Source organism: Eutrema salsugineum, unplaced genomic scaffold (genome assembly GCF_000478725.1).
Source record: "Eutrema salsugineum unplaced genomic scaffold, Eutsalg1_0 scaffold_6, whole genome shotgun sequence".
In the NCBI taxonomy this organism is placed as follows: Eukaryota; Viridiplantae; Streptophyta; class Magnoliopsida; order Brassicales; family Brassicaceae; genus Eutrema; species Eutrema salsugineum.
The window spans coordinates 6,102,644-6,121,409 of record NW_006256547.1 but is presented as its reverse complement, the minus strand read 5'-3'; the positions used below and the strand labels follow the sequence as shown (position 1 = coordinate 6,121,409).

The 18,766-nt window shown below is 38.2% G+C and overlaps 4 protein-coding genes across 5 annotated transcripts; 3 read left to right on the top strand and 1 right to left on the bottom strand.

Moving 5' to 3' along the window:
- The first annotated feature begins 31 nt into the window (after positions 1-31).
- On the top strand, positions 32-4,989 carry LOC18012138 (transcription factor GTE8). The gene is made up of 11 exons (XM_006395402.2): positions 32-466; positions 855-2,160; positions 2,238-2,280; positions 2,389-2,451; positions 2,895-2,965; positions 3,042-3,114; positions 3,312-3,392; positions 3,472-3,581; positions 4,027-4,096; positions 4,219-4,361; positions 4,531-4,989. Exons 2-11 carry the CDS (start codon positions 928-930, stop codon positions 4,798-4,800), a joined length of 2,157 nt encoding a protein of 718 aa, XP_006395464.1. The 5' UTR covers positions 32-466; positions 855-927; the 3' UTR covers positions 4,801-4,989.
- A 451-nt stretch (positions 4,990-5,440) lies between these two features.
- LOC18012235 (TLC domain-containing protein At5g14285) lies at positions 5,441-6,292 on the top strand. The gene has a single exon (XM_006395401.2). It carries the CDS (start codon positions 5,540-5,542, stop codon positions 6,290-6,292), a length of 753 nt encoding a protein of 250 aa, XP_006395463.1. The 5' UTR covers positions 5,441-5,539.
- Positions 6,293-8,291: 1,999 nt separating this feature from the next.
- On the top strand, positions 8,292-14,208 carry LOC18012309 (large proline-rich protein bag6). 2 transcript variants are annotated; one of them, XM_006395400.2, is made up of 18 exons: positions 8,292-8,456; positions 8,842-8,992; positions 9,113-9,230; positions 9,669-9,767; positions 9,877-9,992; positions 10,139-10,225; positions 10,477-10,671; positions 10,757-10,826; positions 10,896-11,050; positions 11,212-11,376; positions 11,454-11,525; positions 11,599-11,716; positions 11,794-12,063; positions 12,141-12,289; positions 12,373-12,585; positions 12,721-13,251; positions 13,638-13,775; positions 13,862-14,208. In XM_006395400.2, exons 2-18 carry the CDS (start codon positions 8,864-8,866, stop codon positions 13,928-13,930), a joined length of 2,694 nt encoding a protein of 897 aa, XP_006395462.1. In that variant the 5' UTR covers positions 8,292-8,456; positions 8,842-8,863; the 3' UTR covers positions 13,931-14,208. The 2 variants fall into 2 exon arrangements, with proteins under 2 accessions (XP_006395462.1, XP_024006952.1); XM_024151184.1 differs by having other exon boundaries at positions 9,675-9,767; positions 13,862-14,174.
- A 274-nt stretch (positions 14,209-14,482) lies between these two features.
- LOC18012312 (lysine histidine transporter 1) lies at positions 14,483-17,229 on the bottom strand. The gene is made up of 7 exons (XM_024151598.1): positions 17,079-17,229; positions 16,089-16,472; positions 15,478-15,871; positions 15,283-15,388; positions 15,115-15,206; positions 14,927-14,995; positions 14,483-14,788 (listed from the first exon to the last, which is right to left on the bottom strand). Exons 1-7 carry the CDS (start codon positions 17,129-17,131, stop codon positions 14,690-14,692), a joined length of 1,197 nt encoding a protein of 398 aa, XP_024007366.1. The 5' UTR covers positions 17,132-17,229; the 3' UTR covers positions 14,483-14,689.
- Positions 17,230-18,766: the final 1,537 nt, after the last annotated feature.

Sequence of the window (18,766 nt, the reverse complement as noted above, 5' to 3'; positions counted from 1 at the left end):
AATAAAAATAAAAATATTTCTCGCACTAAACATTTTATTGGTTTCTCTCTCTGTTAGTCTCCGACTTCGTTTTGTCTTCAGCTTTCTCACGCGAAAGCTCTGATATCCATTTCAAAGATTTTGCCTTCGATCTGATCACGAGAGATTCAGTGTTTGTTTTGCGTAGTCAATTCCAGATTCCAGAGTTTGTTGCTCAGTCTTCTACTTTGTGGCCCGTGTTTTGTATGGTTCACGGATCTTTGGAGATTCCGAAATTGGGGGCGATTTCTATTCTAGGGTTTCGGTAAATTTTACCGTTTCTGGGATAAATTCTTCCGTTAGATTGATTCATTCCTTTCGAGCTCGCATCTCAGGTTGTCTGATATTTCAAGTTTCGTAGTATCTGATTTGAAGCTCATTTCGTTGGAGGAGGTTGAAATTCGGGTCGCGAAGAGCTGTGCCGATTCAGCTATAGGAGATGCATATGGTAAAAATTTCACCTTTTTTTGGTTGTGGGATTTTCTCCCAATTCGAATGATTGGTTGAATAAAGGGTGTTTCATTTGAATTGGCATCAGGCTAGGGCTCGAATTTTGGACTCCAAAAAAATAGATAAAATGAAACTGGATTGCCAAGTTTTTGTTTTTAATAGAATTGTGAGTATGTTTGTTTTGGACATTCTTATTTCACATAGTTTAGATCTGGCTGTTTGTGTCATAACAAGTTTCTTTCCCCTGTGGAATTTTTGCGAGAATGCTACAAATATTTGATCTTCGTGTCTGTTGGAATGGAAATAGGACCTGTCTCTGTGAGTTTTGATGGGGGAAGTACTAGTTTCTGTTTATTTAAGTGATTGAATAGATATATGTGGTGCAGGTCTATTGCAAATGGTGAATTGTGAATTTTAGAAGCGAGTGAAATTATATTTGTGGAAATTATTGCCAAAAGAATGGTTGAGAGTGCTGCGTTCCCAGGAGGATATTATCCGAATACTTTTGAAGCGCCCGATGAATCAGAGGGCTCTGGAAGCTCCGCGCAGATTGATACCGAGGTTACCGCATCTGAGAATTCAAGCACTCCCGCACGAAAGTGTATTAGGTTGAATTATAATGATGAAGATCCTTATGGTGTCCAGAGACAAGTCATTTCCTTGTATAACATGTCACAGTCTGAGAGGAAGGATTTGATTTATCGTCTCAAACTGGAGCTGGAGCAGACAAAGATTGTTCTTAAGAATGCTGAGTTGCAGAGAATGAACCCAGCTTTTGTGTCGTCTACTAGTGATAGGGTGGGTTTTAGCACTGCTCAGAAACTATCATCTCGACTCAGCAATTTGAAGACGCCATCTGATTTTGCAACGGGGCCAGGAAAGAAAGTTCGGCATCAGACTGGGACTTCTCGTGGATGGAACCGTGGCTCCTCGGGGAAGTTTGAATCTACGAAAGAGTCTATGGCTAGCGCTCCTAACATGACACTGATGAAGCAATGTGACACGCTGCTGAAAAAACTGTGGTCCCATCCGCATGCTTGGGTTTTTCAGGCGCCTGTTGATGTAGTGAAACTAAACATACCTGACTATCTCACTATTATCAAACATCCCATGGACTTAGGGACGGTAAAGAAGAACTTAGCGTCTGGTGTATACTCAAGCCCACATGAGTTTGCTGCCGATGTGAGGCTTACATTTACCAATGCAATGACATATAACCCACCAGGACATGATGTTCACATTATGGGGGATATTCTTAGCAAATTGTTTGAAGCGCGGTGGAAAACGATTGAAAAGAAATTACCAGCGTGTAGCATGCGAACGTTGCCTGCAATTACATTGGAACCCATTGATGAAAGGAAAGCTGCTATTTCTGTCCCTCCGGCAAAGAAGAGGAAGATGGCTTCACCCCTTAGAGAGGGTGTTCTTGAACCCGTGAAGCCACTTATGACAGCAGAGGAGAGGCATAGATTGGGGAGACAACTCGAGTCACTACTGGACGAACTTCCTGCACAGATCATTGACTTTTTGAAGAAACACAGTTCAAATGAAGGAGAAATTGCAGAAGACGAAATCGAGATAGACATTGATGTTCTCAGTGATGAAGTACTGCTCACTCTTCAAAAGCTTCTAGATGAATATATCCAAGATAAAGAAGCGAAGCAGTCGAATGTTGAACCATGCGAAATAGAGGTAATCGTCATCTCATATGCTAGGCTAAATATTCACAGGCAGTTTTACTGAAAAGCAACGTATTTCGTTTGTTGCAGCTTCTTAATGGATCCGGGCCGAGCAGTTCGTCCCTGCAACGAGGTAAAACTCAGATTCTGTTTGCAAATTATATTCTAGATTTATACTGATCAGTTGTCTCTGTGGTCACCAATATTCTTATCTTTGCCTGATTCTATGTCCTTTTCCTAGGAAATGAATTGGCTGATGAGTATGTTGGTGGAAACGAACCTCCTATCGCAGGGAGCTCCAGTGGTTAGTTGCAATCCATATATATCTCTCAGCTCTTTCGTAACATTTTCTAGTTCTAGGTTCTCTATGGATTTCATTATATATCACTGACTCATGTTAATATCAGAACCCTTATAAATTTTGTCCCCTTCTATGTTGATATCATGATATTTCTATCGTTTTTAGCCTTTTTAGTCATATGATTATTTTGGTTAGCCAAGTATCATTCCTGTCTATCAACTTTCATATTTTATTGGATCTCATTGATTCGATGGTGGTTAGGAAGCTCGTCAAAGTTTCATTGGCTGATGCATTAATTATAATCAATGATTGAAACTTTGTCAAATTTGATTCTGGCAATTTCATTGAAGAACAGTAGGATAAAAATCTACAGCTTACTTAGCAAATCTCTGTAGCAGCTGTTGTTTTTTATATTATGTGTTACTGAATAGTGTGTTGCTTTTCAGATTCTGAGTCTGGTAGCTCCGAAGATCAATCCGATGACCCTAAACCCATGATGCAAGAGAATTCTTCCAAGGTATAATCTGTAATGTCAGCTTTTCAAGGCATGTAATACGTTACGAATCTAAACCACGCAGATGATGACTTTCCAGATGCCTGAAACTGCAAATTCTGAGGCGCAGAGAAATGAAGATACGAGACCTGATGATCTTTTTGATGGAAGTCGTGAGTACTTAAAATCTTTTGAATTCATAAGCTTTGAGGGTTTATTGCTCATTTTCTACCCTGATTTGCTCTGTTGGAACAACTATAGTCTGCCACAGTAAATGTAATAGATGTTGGTGATCGATGCAAAATTACTGTCATAGGAATTTTTTTATGGTACATATTTACAGTTTGTACCTCTGGTGTATTTACTACAGAATCTACTGGTGCCCCGGAGCAGATGGATATTTGTGCTCAGCAAAAGCGTAGTTATGATGAATCAGATGGTCAAAATGATGGTGAGATGCAGAGAAAAAAGAGTTTCTCTATTTGAGTCATGAAGTGAGTATCTCACAGTTTATCGACTTCATGCTTCAGGAAATATATTAAAAACTCAGGCTTCATCTGAGAAGCGGTATAGAGCTGCGCTGTTGAAGAACCGATTTGCAGATATCATTCTAAAAGCACGCGAGAAAACACTTCCACAGGTCTATACTTATTCTCAATACGGTCTAAATCTTCATTTGACTTAATTTGTGACTGGGTTACACTTCTGTCCAAACCTCCCTATGAACACTGTTTGGCTTGAATAGTGGCATTGGCTGATTAACCAATAGGCCAGGAAGAATAGAAGTAGCTTTTCGGGTTTTATATTTTGGTAGCAGAATATATGGATCCAGTCTAAACAATCACAGAAAAGCTTGGAGATATAGATTTGGAAATATGATTACTTTTTCTAAACTAATAAAATCAAAGAGCATAGGAACATACCTAGGTACCATTGTTTTTGTTCACACACAATAGCAACGTCCACATTTGCGTTAAGTTGATTCCTGAAATAAACGCGGACATCACCTACTCTACACTATCTTTGAAGCATTCCTTTTGATCATGGGAACTAATACGTTTATATTTCATCTCGCATGAGAGCAGATCAGTAATAAGGGAGATCCAGAAAGGCTGCGTAAGGAAAGAGAAGAACTCGAACTGCAGAAGAAGAAAGGTAGGTTGTTTATATACCAACAACCCAATTTGTTATTATTTTTTTTCCCTGTATCTCCGGATCTTTCTAACAAGAACATGTTTGTAGTTTTTTAACTGAAAACCATTTGTTTTTGCTGCCAGAGAGAGCGCGGCTACAAGCTGAGGCAGAGGCTGCTGAAGATGCTCGTCGTCAGGCTGAAGCAGAGGCTGCTGCAGAAGCTGCTGCTGAGTCTAAGCGGAAAAGAGAACTCGAAAGAGAAGCTGCACGCCAAGCTTTATTGAAGGTAAATAGCAGACACATGACTTGCATTACAGTACCACAGTACCACGAACTCTCAAATCACCTGATAGGGAGAAACATGTGTATAATGGAGAACGTTCTCTGATAAATTTAAATATTCCACCATAGCAACTTATGTGTTGTTATGTTTCTTATCTTTGACTTCCTTGCAGATGGAGAAAACTGTAGAGATCAACGAGAACTCACGGTTCCTCGAGGACCTAGAGATGCTGAGTTCGAGTGCACCTGAGCAATTACCAAGCTCGGCCGATGAAATCAGCCCCGAGAGACCTTTAGACGCACTTGGAAGCTTCAACCTCAGAGGAAGTAACCCTCTGGAGCAACTCGGACTGTACATGAAACAAGACGATGATGAAGAAGAACCTGAGGCTCCTGCTGTTCCAAGCCTAGCCACCGACGTGGAAGAAGGTGAAATCGATTGAAGTAAAGTGTATATAGATAATATGTACATGCATAAAACAATAGCCAGGGCAGGTACACTTAGTGTATGATTATATATTTAAAAAAAAAAAAAAAAGAGTCCAGACCATTGTTTGTGTAAGAATCTATCTTCACATTTGTTCTTGATGAATGGTTCTCTATGCTGAATCTACTACCATAATGATTCTCTATACTGCATTATGACTATCTTGATCCAAATTTTATTTGATTTTAAGGTGATTTCGTCTGTGAATGTTATTCACAAAGTTAGGTCGACCTTAAACACAATCCATCATTGGTGAATTCCCATTTCTCAAAATTGATTTTCTAATCTCCTAAAAAGCTATCCCCAAAAATGATACATAGCCAAAAGTTTTACATATATGTATTAAGTTGGCGGTTAAGACTAGAGAGTTTCTTGTGTTTGAAGAATTCAAGAAAACGGTCTACTGAATTGAATTGGTCGATACTACAGTTCTTTTTTTTAGTTGTTTTATATTCCAACATTTTTTTTGGTCAAAATTAAAAAAGGAAACGTGAATGACACCATTCATGAAGCTTATAGATTGAAAACGCCGTCGCTTTAGGTGTTTCCTCACCAACCCTTAACCTCGTTTCTCTAAACAAATCTCAACCATCTCTATCGTCGTCGTCGTCCTCCTCTCTATGTATGTCTCATCATCCATCTCTCTCTATATATATTGGACATGACTCTTGGCCCTTTCCGTGTATAAGTCAGCGATGGAGGGAATTACGAATTTCAAAGATCTACCATTGTTCTTCTCAATCTTCGTCTTCGTCTATCTTCACGGTTACTTGTTCATTTTCCGGCGATGGACCCCAGAGTCTCGTCCTTTAGCCTCCAGCTGCTTGATTTCCCTCCTTCACGGCGTCTCCGCCGTTTTCCTCGCCACGCGCTCCCTCATCTCCGATCCTAACCGCGGTTTCTCCTCCCGCAACACCCAATCACAAAACGCCGTTCTCGATTTCAGCTCCGCTTATTTCCTCACCGATCTTCTCCACCTCGCCGTTTTCCCCTCTCCCGCCGGCGGAGACGCCCTCTTCGCCGCCCATCACGCCGCCGTGCTCTTCGTTTTCCTCACTTGCCGCTACCTCGTCGCTCACGGCGCCTGCGCGCTCCTCGCGCTCCTCATCGTCGCCGAGGCAACCAGCGCGTGTCAGAACACGTGGACGCTCGCGGAAGCGCGTGGCCGAGACGCTCCTTTTGCGGTGAGCCTGCACCGTTTCGTGACGCTGCCGTTTTACGCGTCCTACAGCGTTTGCAGGTGCGTTCTCGCGCCGCTGCTTATCGTTAAGATGACGTGGTTTTACGTCACTGGAGGCGCTGATGACGTCATACCCAGATGGGTTTGGGTGTCGTGGACCGTCGTTATTGTCGTTGCCGTTACCGTCAGTATTCTTTGGATATGGAATCTATGGGTTCTGTTTTTTGAGGAAAGATATGCCAAAATTGCAAAAAAAAAGATTAAATAAAAAAATATTAGTTTGATTTTTCCATATCTCAGATTTGCTACCTAATTTTAGCGTAAAGTAATCTCCGAATCAAAGCATATCCATGGATTTGGAGCTACGTCCATATGATCAGCACTAATACACTATCTATCATTGGGTTTAAGCATAATTGGTTTTTGGCATCTTGTAAAATGTACACTTTAAAAGAATTGGAGACGAATTTACGAAAACAAATTATATAAGTTAAAAAAAAAATTGATCCCGTCACTGAAATTCATATTTCAAATATTGGATAAGGTTTATAATATTTTTTAGGATTATGGAGCTGGTGAAAGGTATTTAAGGTTGACCCGTTTAAATGCAGCGGTTGCAGTTGCGAACGCAAGAGTTTACGAAAGCGAGCGATGTGGTTTTGAGCGTTATTAAGTGGTTTGCACGATTGGTAAATTTTTTAAAACATATTTATTTGCGTGACATTTTTGACTGGCGAACCAACAGATGTTTTAACGGCTAAATATAAAATTATCAAAATAAACATCATATATTAAAAAAAACATAAAAACTATATTATTATGCTTAATATCAAAATCACTAATTCAAAATGATGTAAAATTTCTTCAATTGATATAATTGATTTTTTGCACAACTCCAACTTAAATTAACTCCAATTTAAATTAACTCTAATTTAAAATAACTCCAAATTGCTTATTAATATTCTTTAAAATACATTCTTTTTGGAGTGGACTTAAAAATCTAGATTCTTTATCTTTAATTTGTTTTTTCACAATGATCCGTTAAAGTAACACACATGTCATCTCGTTTGACCATGTAATTTATTATAGCAAACTAATTTTGTAATTAATAAAATACATATATATTATTTTATACTTCAAAAGTGGAAACAGAACGATCATGGTGTGACTCCATAATTGTCACCTACATGCAATAGGCATATATTGTAACAAAAAAGTCAAGGAAACAAACTAACAATAGAAAATATAACGTTGTGTTTATTTTTATTTTTATTTTTATATCCAACCGCTATCGCCAGCAAACGCAAACGCTGGCGGGAAACAGCTTTTGGATTTTAGTGATATAAAACGATACAAAATGGTTTATAGAAATTAGATTGTTATAAAACATTATTAACCGTTACCAACCGTAAACACTGTGTTTGCGGGTGATAACGGATAAACCAATCAATACCTAAGAATGTTTGTCATAATCCATGTTAAAAAAGTGTTAGATATTACTCGGACGCTAGAGATTAGTTTTTATATTTATTTTAATTATTTTAACTATTTTTAATATTTATTCATTTTTAAAAATTAATTTTGTCATATTAGACATATATGAACTAAAGTTTGTATAAATACATGTAGACTTAGAAAACATATTGACGTGTTGAGGATCGAAATTTAACTCAAACCCATAAAAATCTATGACAATTTTTTCAAATTTAGTTTTTATGTTTTTTGTCCCACATCGACAAACTTGAATAATTGAGAAGGGAAAGCTGCACTAGAGTCTTCATCTTCATTGCAATTAACAAGTCTTCATCTTCATTGCAAATCCAATCCATCATAATAGTGGGCTCTATCGAACTCAGGGTGCGATCCAATCCAATTGGGCCTGAAATTCGCCCCAATTGTTTTTAAGAAGTCTCTGATTTTTTACTTAAATCGCCGATTTTTACAAGTAATCGATTTTAGGCGGTATAAAATCGGTTATCCGCCTAAGTTGACCGCATAGCTCAAAATCGCGGTGGCTGGCCACCGATCAGTGTCTAGTCGGTCGAAATACTAAGTGAAATCACAGGTATAAACCGAAATCCTAAGTAAAATCACAGGTATAAACTTTACCAAAAACGTTGACCAAAAAAAACGAAAAAACTTTAGGGAAAGATTTTTTGTAATGAAAACACAATTTGAAATCTCTTAAATATGGTTAATATGGTTATAGAGGCCAGGCCCAACTTTAAATTATTTTTAGGAAGAAGAGTCCACATTTAGGCCGAAGACTGGCGTCGCTGCTTCTCTCTAGATTCTTCTTTTCTCGTTCTTAGTCTCAAAAATCGTCCCTAGTTTTTCCCCTTTTCACGCTCAGAATCAGCCTGTTTCCAATTTCAGTTCTTTTCGTTTCGTTGGTATCAGAGAGACTTTCAATTTCCTGCGCTTGCAAATAGGTTCGTCGTTATTTTCATGGCGCTTTTTATTCTTCTTCTGGTTCTGACACATCGAGATTGGTCATTGATCGTATCTGTAGCTTTGATAAGCCGATTTCTATATTTGTTGATTATGAATTTCAAGCTTTTTTTTTGTTCGCTTTTGACGATGAAATTAGTGGTATTATTACCATGACTTCCATTTAGGTCTGGGTCGTTTGATTCGTGTTTCCTTATGTATGATGATTCTGTTCTTTATGTTCAATATCTGGTAATGTGTGTGGTAAGGTTACTAATTGTAGTATCCTAGAAATATTTTAGATCTTTATTATGTTTGTTACCTTCCTAGTCGATTTGAAATGATGAAAGTTGAGAACTTTGTGTTTTTTTTTGTTGATTTTTTTAGAGTTCATATACTGTTAGTGTTCATGGAAGATCAAGCCACTAATCAATGCTCAAGTAGCAACAATGTGTCTGAGGAAACGTCAGAATCAACTGTTGAGCTTAACGTCAAGACGCTAGACTCACAGACGTATTCTTTTCAAGTGAACAAGAATGTAAGAAGTCCATCTTCTTTATATGTTATGATCATGTTTGTCAGTGTCAAACCTGTGTATTTTCTTAAGCTTGTTATGCTTCTGTCTTATTTATATATATTTGGGCTTGACTTGTTTCAGGAAACAGTTTCATTATTCAAGGAGAAGATAGCTAGTAAGATAGGGGTGCCGGTTGCTCAGCAGAGGCTAATTTTCCGGGGACGGGTTTTGAAAGATGACCATCCTCTCTCGGAGTATCGTATCCTACTGCTATCTACGTTATTAACTTGTAGAAATTTTGTTACAGGAAGCTGTTGCATTATGCCTACAAATGCATATTTTCAAAACCTGTCTGACTCTATGATAATAACGTATGCCTTGGAGACTTTTATAGGGATTAGATAGAAAGGCTGCCCATTTATTGTTAAATATTGGAAGTATTAACTAAAACCTTTTGCATTGCACCGTCGTTCATTCAGTTGAATTTGTATAGTTAAAGACAGTTCTAAGATAATGTGCCCATGAAATGCCCTGTAATTTCAGCTGATTTCTACTGCGAATCCTACACTGCTGAGGAAGCCATAATCATGAAAAAATATATATACCCCTTTGCAAACCTTAGCTTTAGTTTTCTGTCTGTCCTTTCCATCTGTCACTTGTTTACTTTAGTATAGTTAATAACTTGACATCTTCTTAGATTTAGAAAATGGGGATACTTTACACTTGGTAGTGAGGCAGCCAGCAGAATCTGTGCCATCATCTGGTACACCTTCAGAAGGGTCAACTGCAAATGATGGTAATTATATTCAAACTACCTCTTTTGGTATGTGTTCTGAAAGAGCTGTTAACACAACCAATTTCTGGTGCCTTGAAAATGAACTTCAACTTATTCTTTAATTCAATAGGAAATGGTACAAATGGAGGACCATCTCGAAATCGGGGACACATCTCCCACAACGTAGTTCTTGGGACTTTTAATGTTGCAGATCATACAGAAGGCATCGTTCCAGATATCAGCCGGGTAATCCCTTACCATTTGTAATATTAGGTGTCTTTTGGGGAGTGTATTGTTTATCCTATTGGATAGTTTGATTGGGCTTTGGATCAATGACAGAATAAATTTGGTGAAAGACGTATCTTACCTGTTTTTACTTTTGTGCTACTTAGGTCATTGGAGCAGTTCTAAATTCTTTTGGAATAGGCGGGCAGCAGCCTATAAATAACAATACTAATGGCACGCAGTCATCTATGCCCGTAAGTTGCGTTCTCTTCACACTCTACTTCGAATTTAGTTTTAATTAGTGCCTAGTCTTCCATTTTGTTCTATTTGCTGCAGTTTTTCATTGTTCTTGCGGAAAACTTTCTGCGAAATTTATTTATTAATTATTGTTGAGAATCAAAGGTTGTTACCTTCGGATGTGTTGTGGTTCATTAGAAGTAATTCATATTGTCATCCACGGGTGCATATTTCTAAACTCTTTTGCTTTCAATTTTCTTTCCCCTAGTCAAATTTGTCTGGTCATGCTCCTCCTGGAAATACATCTGATGGAGCGCCTGCCACCGGGGGTCGAAGTCAAGCGGCAGGTCATTCACTACCTAGGCAAGCATTTCCGCGTGCAACATATCAAGCATCAATGCCTCATGTGGTTCAGATTCCGGTTACAGCAACTACAGCAATACCTATTCCTTCGTTTCAAATGGTAATTCTTAATCTCGTAGTAATTTGATCTCGAGTCTAGAGCTTCAATCTTGTTAATTTACTAATCTAACTTTCTAATTATGCAGCCTATCCCAGATTCGTTAGACACTCTTTTTGAGTTCATTAATCGGATGGAGCAAGCATTATCACAAAATGGTATTGATCTAAGTTTTATTATCATCGTGGTCAAAAATACATTAACAACTTAATTGGATGTTCCTCTAGGGCATCAACCAGAATCCTCTTCTGCCACATCAGGAGGCCAGCCAAGGGAAGAGTTGCCTAGAAATAGACGAGGTCCATCAACGCCTGAAGCTCTCTCTATTGTCCTGAGGAATGCACAGCGTTTACTGAGTGGTCCAGCTGTATCTAATTTATCGGTAAACACCTTCAAAATGCTTATTAATTGATTCCAATGTTTCTCAGTAGATTAACTTCTATTGAGTCTGACTTTCATTATCGGAGAATTGTCAGGTATAGACTTAGCCTGCCTTGTCATCTAATTATGCGTTGTTTGTGATTTGCAACAACATTGTTGTAGCATATCGCAGGTCGTCTGGAACAGGATGGATCCTCTACAGATCCTGCTCTCAGGGCACAAATCCAGACAGAGGCAGTGCAAGTAGGTCTTGCTATGCAACATTTAGGGGCCCTCCTACTGGAGCTCGGGCGCACGATACTCACACTGAGAATGGCACAGTCTCCGGTTTGTTTTGGGCCATTTTCTTTTGCGATTGTTCCTATTTTCCTTAACTTGGAGCTCACAAGCAGTGTGATTTACAGGAATTGTCCTATGTGAATGCTGGGCCTGCTGTTTATATATCTCCATCAGGACCGAATCCTATTATGGTTCAGGTTACCTTCTTGTCTCATCTATTTTCTGATCTAATAACTATACTTGGTTAATCTTCTACTGTTATTTTTGCAGCCTTTTCCTCATCAAACCAGCTCTCTCTTTACTGGTATGGCTGCCCCATCAAATCTAGCAACCGGTTCTGTTGGTTTAGGAACTGCCCCAAGGCACATTAACATTCACATACATGCTGGTGGGTGATGTTCACTTATATTCCATTAGACCTAGCTCTGCAATTCTTCTCTAACAAGTTTTGTGCTTAATTACCAGGCACATCGCCTTCACCTGTGATGTCGTCAGTAGGAAACCAGCAAAGCAATGGAGAAGGAGGGCAACAAGGTAATGACAGTAACACAAGTTCAGTTCGGGTACTCCCAGTGAGAAACATCATTGCTGCTGCTGTTCCATCACGCTCTACTGGTGAGAATGTTTCTGCTGGGGTTCAACCTGGTTCGGATGGTTCTGTTTCAGCTGCTGAAATTAATGCAAGGATTAGAGAGATGGTAAACAATATGCAAGGAAGAAATCAGGTTCCATCCGGTAGGTTTCCTGCTAACTAAATTTTTACATTGTGGATGAAATGTTGTTATTCAAGCTCTTCGTCACGCTTCAATTAGGTACGGAATCTCCCGAGCTAAATACGTCTTCGGGCTATGGTGTTTCTAGTGCTACGCCTGTCCAGCCGACCAACATTGCAGCTACTCACACACCTGAGGAGTCAAGTGGATCACTGCCTGACTTACCATTTGAAAGGCGTAACTGGATTGTATGTCTTCTCAGCAATCTGAGAATTCTTTCCTTTTTTTTCAGTATTCTCTTCCTGTCACTAATCAACGGTTTTTAACACAGGATCAAAGTTATAGAGAACATTATGAAGATTTAGGGCAGCCGGCGAGTGCAAATGATATCCCTTGTATTGCAGGGCAATCTCCAGCTCCGGTTGGAGAATCCACAAGCAACGAAGAAGATTCTGCCGGTGATGCCAAATCAACCAAGAAGGCTATTCCGGAAGTATCTACTGCTACACCACTTGGATTGGGGCTTGGGGGTTTGGACCGTAAGGTAACAAATGAGTTGAAAACAAGTGGCAAGTTGCTGTATTTTTTTTTTCACTGCATAGCATATCAACAAGATATTTTGATAATCTGTGACATTGTGTTCCAAATGCTTATTTTTCTTAATTTTTGTTTGTTAAAGAAACGAAGCAAGCAGCCCAAGGCATTAGGTAAGAATGATGAACGTGGGACTTCTGCTTCGGTTGAAGATGTGCAACAGAACATTGGGACCAGTAGCCAGCAGCTTTTGCAATCTCTATTTTCTGGTAGTTCTCACTCAGTTGAGACTGGTCTTGGACGTGAGCAAGGTTCTGATGATCGGGTAGATGTCTCAAGTGCAATGTCTCAGGTCTTGGAGAGCCCTGTATTGGATGGATTGCTAGCAGGGGTATCCCGACAAGCTGGTGTTGAATCACCAAATATGCTGAGAAATATGCTGCAGCAGTTTACCCAGAACCCACAGATTATGAATACAGTCCAACAAATTGCCCAACAGGTGGATGGGCAAGAGATAGAGAATATGATTTCAGGCGGAGCTCAGGGCAGAGGTGGTGGCATTGATTTCTCTAGAATGGTCCAGCAAATGATGCCTCTAGTCTCACGTGCCTTTAGCCAAGGAGGGCCATCATTAGAACCCGCAACACAACAGTCTGATGATCATCAACCTTTTCAGGTAATACCTCTTTGTGTGTTCAATCCGGTTTTTCCTTTAGTTTGGGTCTCATTTTCTTGTGTGTTTTAGTAGTAATCATAGAGAACTGGATCTTTGTATGGATTGACTTGGTATGGGTTGGGTTTAAAGGTTTTGTTTGGGGTTTGATTTATAGAAAGTCGAGTTTAGGTTCGATTTAGGTTGAATTTTGTTTTCTCAGTTATAGAAAAAGTAACACCATTATGACCCTAACACAGAATCTACTTTGGATTTCTGAATTGGGTTTTTCAGTTTCATTTGGATTGAATGAGTTTGGTTCATCCGGATTGAACAAAGAACCTCAATAAACAGCAATTGTCTCTTGGTCTATCTCGTGTAATGAATGTATTTTGTTTCTGCCCACTTAGGAAAACGTTCAACCCATGGTGCAAATGATTGAGCACTCTGACCCACCAGAAGATGTCTTCTGTGCAATGGTTGAAAATGCTGCGATGAGTCAAGAAGACCTTGCGAACGAGCTCTGCGGCGATGAAGTTCTTGCTCATGTAAGTATCAAAGAGACTAGTTTGCTTGTTATACTTTATTTTGAAATAAAAATTCCCTTTATCAGACTTGTCATTGTGGATTGCAGGAATATGCGGAATTGCTAAGGCGAGATATCGAAGGCCGGCTACGACTACAAGATGATCAAGGTTCATAAGATACATTGCAAAAATTGGTTTCATAAGTTTCAGATGTTAAATTTTGTGTTTGAATATTCTTTGTTTACTTGCTAAGATCACCCACCCCCCACTATGTAACAAGAATTAAGGTTTGGGATGGTGTGCTCTGCTGAAGATGAACAGTAATTTATCTGGTCTCTGAAGGGTTTATTCAGTTTGATACTTCAATCATATGGCAACATTTGTTTCTTAGTTTACACAGTATGTCATGTTTAAGTGATGAGTGTTAGAGACGACTAATTAAGCTGCAGTCTTAATATTACCCCCCGTAATGTATAATGTTAGCGCACAACAACATGAATGAAATGTCTAGTGTACGTTGATGCTTCGGTTTAGGACCGGTTTTGAATTGAACCTTCGAAGAGGTATGTCGTCTAAGTAGACATGTTTTTATAAATCAAGAATTTTCAACAATGTCGAAAACTAACAACCATGCATCTACGCTCCAGATTAATCAGCATCATGGCCAATTAATTGGTTAAGTGACTAATCGGTCTAGACACAATTTTTGAAAAGACAATGATCAAATATTCGATCTACACGTTAATTCCATAGCAGAGAAACGACGATTCAAAATCTTTAAATCCTCAAATATCAAACATGGTAAAAAAATGATATATATGTAGTTTTGACTTGCAAAAACACTTTCAGTTTTAAAGGCTATATAGGTTTTAGAGACCATCACTGCTTTTACATATATTTTTTTAAGATGATCCAACTCTTCTTTGTGTTGTAATTTACGAGTAAAACTTGTAGTCCTTGGCTTGAATAATTATCGTCCTTAGCCCTCCGATCGGCGATAGCACCATCAAGCAAACGCCAAATACAATGCATATCTGAAAAAAAAACGCCGATAAAATTTTACAAAGAACAACAGTACATTTTAGAAACGCAACCGCTAGCTGCAAAAAAAAAGCTAAACACAATTTCAAACCAAAAGAAAGAAAACGCTTTTTCGTGTTGCTAGTACTTACCCAATTGGCCCACCAAGACAAGCTGTATCTCCTTGGTTTGTATATGGCAAGCCATATTACGCAAGGAAGCTTTTTGCAAAAGAAAGGAAACACAAATAAAAACATTTCTTAATTAGTCTAATTTCTTAAAATACAATAATATATAAGAAAACAAAAGAAAAAAGCATTTTAAGTAATGGCAGACTTACGAAGTATGTTGTTGGAGCAAACGCAAATCCGCCAAAAAACGCCAATAGACCGCCGAAAAACGGAAACGTCATACCGACGAACATTGTCGCAGCTGCAGAATCATAAATAAAAAACCTCATTAATTTATATAACTTGCGAATCAAGAAATTATACACTCATACACTTACCAACGTAGAAATTGCGGACAAAGAACCGGAGGATCCACCTCGGTCTGAAATTCATCTTCTTAACCAACAATGTCTCCATCATATCGAAAACCGGCATCGCATATATCTGAAGAATGGAATTTTATATCCTTAATTAACCTTGAATTTTTTTTTTCTCTCTGTACCAAAATAATTATAAAAAACGGTTTAAATTACCTGGTAGCTACCAATGACATGGATCACAACAAAAATGTTTGCGGTTGCGATTAACCAAGCCGGTTTCTCGAGTGTTTCAAGAATGTTGTCGTCAACGGAGTTTCCGAACATCCAATAACCGATAAGTGCGACGGGAAAATAACAAAGCGCGACGACAATGTAAGCAACGACGACTCCTTTCCACATGGGACCTTTAGAGGGCTTTTCAGGCGTCGAAGGGATCGTGGCTTGGATCTCTAGGACAACGTTATGGCCTGCGTAAGCAAACGCTACTTCCCCTAACGCACTAAAGAAGTTGAACACTGTTCCTGCTGTTGATTTCGCTTTGTAACCGTATTCAACGTTTTCTTTAACGCCTTTAGCGACTGAAGCTGACCACGCAATTGTGGAGTAGCTACATAGACCAAAAATTGGATCCGGTTATTAGTAATTGATGATATCGGTTTGATTAACCGTATAACAAATGTCGAACCGGCACTGTACTGATCAATACGATATACATACTAAAACCAAAGCAAACCGGTATGTCCATCTCTATATTAATGCATTGGATTTTACCGGCTATCAAGTTAACCAGTTAATAACCAAATCGAACCGGTTTTTTTAATTACCTGAGAGACATAACGGCGGCAGCGAGAGAGACGCCGGAGATGGAGTTGAAGTTAGGGAGATGAGAGAGGACAAAGTGTACGGAAGCGAAGATCATGATGAAATAAGTGAGTTTAATAGATTTACAGTTGTCGCAGACGAGCTCATGAAATTTCTTGAGAGATTTGCCTCCGGTGACCATGTAAACGATGCAAACGCCGACTTCCACAATCAGCTGTTGCGGCACGACTATGTATAGTCCGAGTTTTTCTCCAAACGCGTGTTGTCCGAGCTCGTGGTAGCGGTCGAAACGTTTTCCTGGAACCATCTCGTGCATCTCCACCATTTGCCATAATGTGTATAGCGTTATGACCCATGACAAAATTAGTATTGCCACACCCGGTCCCCTGTTAACCGGTAAAATTGTGTTAAAAACTCGGTTTAATTATATATTTTTATATTCTTACATTTGATTCGAGGCTCCTCTTAGATTTTTTTTTTCTTTGTCATTAATTGAGATAATCTCAACAAATACTCACATAGTTATAGTACTATAGTTTTCTTTGGGATACTCTCTCAACACATATATAGTATAGTGTTCATTGTTTTCAACTCATAGTACGTATTAGTCTTTCAAAACACTAAAATGCAACACATAGTATAGTCTTCATCATTACTTGGAAAATGTAACTAGTGTATGAGTGGGCATTTTCGTTTGAATATTGTTTGTTTCGATATCGGCTGGAATATAGTTTGATGCAAATAAAATTATAGACAACAAAAGTAATTTCGGTTTAGTGAGGTTGACTCAATTTCGATTTGGTTCAATCGGTTCGGTTTGGTTTAAATATCCATCTATATTAATTAAATCTTGCATTTGATTCGAGTTGACCTTTTTGTGAGCTTAGCAATTGGAGCTTAGCTTCAGATTAAATGCATCAATCAAGGTGAATTACGAAAGAAAAATATTGTTAGTTTGGATTTGAAGTCGAAAAGAAGAGAAAGTGATATACCAGCCAAGCTGAGCCATGGCGTAAGGGAGGCTAAGAACACCAGCTCCGACCATGGCCGTGACATTGTGAAACGCAGAGTACCACCACTTTGCGTTCCTCGATGACGTTATCGGAAGCCAATCGTCGATTTCTTTTTCTCTCGCTCTTCTCTCATCAATCTGTTATTAATTTGATCATATCAATATAAGTCGTTGAAGTTCCCAAAACTTTAGAAAAAGTCGTGAGGCGCAAGTACTAGTCAATAAGCCAAACTTTTGTTTAACTTGTAGTAAAAGTAAATGCAGCCCAACCAATCACCCAATTAATTGTAAAAACACAAAAGTTAAAAACTTAATTCACAAATGATCATCTGAATAAAAAGAAAGCAGAACAACTCTCATTTTAGTTTTTTTTGCCAAGGGATGATACTCGTTCTTTATTGTCCTTAGAAATACAGCAAGTGGTAATTTTTTGTTCTAATATTTCAATGGATAAATTTGATAGAATTCCCATATAAATCACAAAAATAGAGACAGAAAACGAGAGAAACTAACATCTTTATTGTATGAATCATCTTCATCAAGAAGTTGAGTTCCCATGGTGACACAGAAAGAGTAAGAGGAAGAGATCTAGAGAGAGACAGAAAAAAAAAAAAAGATCTTAAAAGGTTTCAGAAAGCTGAGACAACCGTAATTCATATACACAAATATATATAGGGAATATCTGAATGTGAGTATAGGGTGGGAGAGAGAGATATATTCTGACTTTAAAAATTGTGGAGAAAACGTGAAATCAAGGAGTAGTATTACATCAAATTTTTTTAAAGTCTAATTTGTATTTTCCCTGCGTTTGTACAGGTCAATAGATAATATTATTGGAATGTGTTTGTACACACTACGATTCTTAGGAACTGTCTCAGCTGTCGTTAAAATATACATATAGGAAAAAAATGAAAGATCATAGACAAAAGCAACTTACATAATTGTACTTTAATCAGATTAATAAATATCACAGATAGAGACGATAACGTGACTAGCTCTATTATATGACTATATAGACTATACATGTAACACCTAACGCGAAAAAATGCGTTTTCTAATATTCCATTATTTGGAGCATTGACCAACCGGAAACTGATTCTAGAAAATGGGAAACTGTTTCTCATAAACATTTTCTTGGAATCTTTTATTTTTTTGGTTAATTCTTTTCGGGGAATCTTGGATTCAGACTCAGCTATTTTCCAGTGCTTCTGTTATTTTGTTGGTTAGATTCTTTATTTTCAGAAAAAAAAACAAATCACACGAATTCGTCTTTATGTGCATCTCTCCAGTCACAGCGTTATAAAAGACAGAGAAAAACTTTATGGCGGCTAAACCTAAGTTTGGTTGTAGATAGTTTTAATATTTATTTGATAAACTTGTGTAAACTATATTGTTTTGTAAGATCCCTTCTTCTTTAATAAAGATAAACTAGTTATTTGATGTATGGCCGGTCGTATCCTCTAAATCAGTATCCACCGATTCAAATTATCATTATTTTGGATATCAATTTTATTTGTAGTTATATATAGATATAATAAACCAAGAAGGGTTCTATAACTATGTTATCCGCTGATTGATTTAATAAGAAAACCATATCTAAAAGCGTATATCAATATCCATTGTTTTTGTTTGCATGATCTCTCAACAAGCAATTAGTATTTTGGGGAT